A 1,042-nucleotide genomic window follows, 5' to 3' on the forward strand; every position below is an offset into this window, starting at 1 on the left:
TACCAGTACAGCCCCCCCGTGACTCACCCTATGTACCACGGCTTCGACGAGTGGCAGCAGGTCCGATACCCGCCCGCGATGCCGAGCGAGCACACGCCGGGACAAAACTTCCACCACTTTCCCCCCGTGAGTGTCTACCCGTGCCAGCGCGAGGGGGAAGCCGGGGGTCCCGTGCGAGTGGCTCTTCCAGGGCCACCAAATCTCCGAGCAGGGAGCTGAGTACGTGTCCTTTTGGCACAGGAATGCTCAGCCCTCCTCCTCTGCCTCCTCCCATGCTGGCAATCGATTCAGGTCTCTGATAACTCACTGTTTCTGTTCCCTTTCCTGCAGCCCGAGTACCCGTGGCGCCCACCCTGCGCCATGGCTCGCAGCCAGAACGCCCAGGCCGTGGCAGGGGTGAAACCGGTCCCCAAGGACTTGGGTAAGGGCTCGGACTCTCGGCGAGGGAAGGGTCCTTCACCCCGAGACCCTGGGCAGTTGGCTGAGCGCTTTGGGGAGGGATGGGGGAACAGCTTGGCCATTTCCCTTCACCCCCCACCTCCGGTCAGCCGGGGAGGGATGAGTGCCATGGGGCTGGTCACTGCTGCGTGTGTCCACGCCCCCCGCCATCCCCACACCATCTGAAGACAGGCGTGAGCCTGAACGCCCCTGGGGTTATGGCAGTCGGTGCTCGGGGATAACAACCATCCCACGGCTGGCATCCCTCCCACGGGGCTTGTCTGGGCACAGCGAGCTGCGCTCACCCTCTGCCACCCCTCTCTTGTGTCTCAGAACAGGCAGGTCCCGGGTTGCCCTGATGCCAAGGACCGGCTGTGCCGCAGGGCTGGCGGAAGAGGAGTAGGGTGTGTGTGTGTGCCCGTGTGTATATATCTAGGAGCTTCCTCCGGCTGCCTACCCCCCTGAACGGACACGCGGCGGACGTGGCCGCACCCGTGGCCTGGAGCAGCTCAGCAGTGCATCCCCGCGAGGAGAGCGTGAAGGAGGGACCGGAGGTGCGGTCACGGGGGCAGCCAACGCAGGGTCAGTCCCCTGCGGCCATCCC

General features: G+C 65.5%; 1 protein-coding gene across 1 annotated transcript in view; it reads left to right on the forward strand.

The window, feature by feature from the left end:
• The window catches only part of TNIP1 (TNFAIP3 interacting protein 1), a 7,873-nt gene extending 7,076 nt beyond the window's left edge, over positions 1 to 797 (forward strand). The window contains exons 16-18 of the mRNA XM_010155817.1: positions 7 to 126; positions 331 to 421; positions 772 to 797. Coding sequence (XP_010154119.1) covers positions 7 to 126; positions 331 to 421; positions 772 to 797 — 237 coding nt within the window. The remainder of the gene's footprint in view (positions 1 to 6; positions 127 to 330; positions 422 to 771) is intronic.
• The last annotated feature ends 245 nt before the right edge of the window (positions 798 to 1,042 follow it).

Source organism: Eurypyga helias, unplaced genomic scaffold (assembly GCF_000690775.1).
Source record: "Eurypyga helias isolate BGI_N326 unplaced genomic scaffold, ASM69077v1 scaffold24747, whole genome shotgun sequence".
NCBI classification, from domain to species: domain Eukaryota; kingdom Metazoa; phylum Chordata; class Aves; order Eurypygiformes; family Eurypygidae; genus Eurypyga; species Eurypyga helias.